At 35.1% G+C, this 2,682-nt stretch overlaps 1 protein-coding gene across 1 annotated transcript; it reads right to left on the reverse strand.

The window, feature by feature from the left end:
• Nucleotides 1–211: 211 nt before the first annotated feature.
• LOC108466734 (uncharacterized) lies at nt 212–1,765 on the reverse strand. The gene is made up of 3 exons (XM_017767106.2): nt 1,602–1,765; nt 1,433–1,517; nt 212–1,176 (listed from the first exon to the last, which is right to left on the reverse strand). The coding sequence occupies exons 1-3, from the start codon at nt 1,679–1,681 to the stop codon at nt 430–432; spliced, it is 912 nt and encodes a 303-aa protein (XP_017622595.1). The 5' UTR covers nt 1,682–1,765; the 3' UTR covers nt 212–429.
• Between the last annotated feature and the right edge of the window lie 917 nt (nt 1,766–2,682).

The following is a 2,682-nucleotide window of genomic DNA, read 5'->3' on the forward strand; positions in this document are numbered from 1 at the left end:
CATCTCAGTTTCTTCAAACTGTGTACTACATGAGTTCCTCTTCGCTTTTGCAGCCATGATCCTGATTTCCTAATACGCGTATCTCATATTTACTACAAACACAATAAAATCGACAATCCATTTTGGTATAATGAAGAAATTTACGACTAGCTTATGTTCTTTCTGTGCAATTCAGTAAAACATGCAAATATGTAATTCAATTTGGCACGAATTTTTCTACAAAGAAAGTCGTCATCATCAATCAACAACAATGATTAAATTCTTATTAGTTTGTTGTATACAAATTTAAAATACAAAAGAGCCATATGCCGTCTTATTATTACGTTTTGGAGGTAATATATATATTTCAGGATAAGATATGCGAAATAACATATTTTTCCAACAACAACAATTCACAATTACAACCAAGTAATTATGTTGTTCATTTTCTTAGTAACTGTGAGTATGCTCACGTGGAATCATTTTAACATACAGAGCGAAAGCCACGCACCCAATAGTCGGTCCAATCCAAAATATCCAGTGTCCATTCCAAAGGTGGCCTCCTCTTACGACTGCTGGACCGAAGCATCTTGCTGGGTTCAGCCCAGAACCACCATAGCCTTTTGTGGCAGTAACTGTGGTTGAAATGAACACTAGAAGACCCAATACTACTCCTAAGATAATGCAGATTATTACTCGTCCCACGGCCTTTGCTTGGCGACGATCAAAAGCCATCCATACTGAAGCGAAAAGGAACACAAAGGAACAGATTATCTCAAGCCAAAGGGCCTGGCTGTTCCCCATGCCAATCACAGTTGGTCCATCGGTACCTGGTACGACAATAGTCACGGTGCATCCTGCAAGCGAATACGTTCGTTCAATGGCGCTATTAACCACAGCTTTGAGTGCTAGTGAACCTAGTATGCCACCGACACATTGGGCCAAAATGTATATGGCAGCTTTGGAAATGGAAATCAGGCCGGTAAGTAAAGCAGCAAAGGTAACAATCGGATTGATATGGCCTCCGGAGATGGGGTAGGTAGCAAGCAGGAGAACTGCAACGACAAAGGCGATTAGGACCGACATTACAAGGTTGGGTGTCTTTGTTTCGGTCTGCAATGTGGAGATAACTATGGTGTCCAATGCAAAAACCAGCACTGCTGTCCCAAGAAGCTCTGCCAATGAAGCTCTCCATACCTATAATCCAACACCAGTTTGCTTGTTAGCAATGCAAGCGAAGCAACTTCACAAAAATATCTAGCAATCTCTGAGTTAATGGCTATGGGTGGCTTCACCTTGAGAAAATTTTTCTAAGTCCCTCCCAAAATTAAATAAAAAATTGTATTTTTTATTCTTTTAAAAAGATCAAAAATTTAACTTAAGCCATTTTTTAACCACCAAAATTTTAGAATTTTATCTCGATGATACTAAATAAAATTCCTCTCACACTAACCTCCAAGGACAACAGCTGTTCAAGGCCTAACACCTTAGTAGACAAAAACACTTTTGCATCAGATTCCTCCTTAATTTGCCCCGGCCTGCAAAAATGAAAGAAAGGTTAGCTTGACATAAACATAATTTAGTCCTCAAAATGAAGCAAACCAAACTTGTTACATAATTACGTTGGAGTAGAGGCTACAGGCAGGACTCTATTATGAGTAAAGTTGTTTTCTTCATCTTCAACAATTCCATTTCGGGCCATCTTCTTATTTAGCTCTTCTGGCTGCTCAAACCCTCTTTAAGTTAAATATATCCCTTTGCTACATTAAACATACCTCCTGTTACCTATATATATAGCCAGAGATTCGAGATTCATCAATTCGTGCTGGCACCAATTTAAAGTATATTGGCTGCAATAGTATATATCTTTAATAATCTTCATATTAGTCACAAAGTTCATTCATCCCTTTACAGAGTATATTTTGAAATATACTCCATATAAAAATATATATATTTAGAATTAATTAATAATTTATGCTTGTGAATTATAGTGTTCTGGGTTGGCATTTATATAACTTAAGACTGTTGCAAATCGTGCGTATTGATTTTGAATGGAGTTTGAGGATTGAAATGGGAGAAGAACAAGCAGGGGCCTTCTTCGAGAAGGTTTACGATGCATGTAATAATTGTTAATTTATGTTTTTATGGGGCTGCTAGCTTAGCTGCCCCTTAGGGTTTGACTTTTAGCGCAAAACGAATCCCTTCAATATTGTTAGTTGATATTTGCATGCATTGTAGTGTCATTACAGATCATCCGTCGGTTTCATCGTATCCCGCGGTTATGGGATCCTGTTAGTCTCACATTAACCAATGAGAAAAAAATATCTTTACCTTTTTAATATTTAGCACATTTATCTGTTTCACATTAAATAAATATTTTTTTCTAAATTATGGTCTAAGAATTATTATTTGAAGATATTTTACCTCATCCAAAGATTGTTTATAGATTTTCTGACTTTGGGAATGATCATTTTGATTGATATTGAAACAACAGTGAATAGACTTGATACATCACTGACAAAATTTAAAAATATGATAGATCAATTATTATTCGGATTACATTTTAAAAATTGTATAATATAAAATAAAAAATTAAAATGAAAAAAATCTACAGTCTAGAAATTAAATACATATAAAAATAAAAATGTCATTTATTTTAAATTATTTTCTATTTCATATTATGCATCTTTTAAAAGTAAAAAT

The sequence above is a fragment of the Gossypium arboreum genome, chromosome 2 (genome assembly GCF_025698485.1).
Source record: "Gossypium arboreum isolate Shixiya-1 chromosome 2, ASM2569848v2, whole genome shotgun sequence".
Taxonomy (NCBI): Eukaryota; Viridiplantae; Streptophyta; class Magnoliopsida; order Malvales; family Malvaceae; genus Gossypium; species Gossypium arboreum.

Excerpts from the sequence above, each read along its gene's own strand:
- LOC108466734 (XM_017767106.2), bottom strand. The coding sequence starts at position 1,681 with ATGGCCCGAAATGGAATTGTTGAAGATGAAGAAAACAACTTTACTCAT. Across the intron at positions 1,518-1,601 it reads CCTGTAGCCTCTACTCCAAC|GCCGGGGCAAATTAAGGAGG; the intron begins GTAATTATGTAA and ends TCATTTTTGCAG. Across the intron at positions 1,177-1,432 it reads AACAGCTGTTGTCCTTGGAG|GTATGGAGAGCTTCATTGGC; the intron begins GTTAGTGTGAGA and ends GTTGGATTATAG.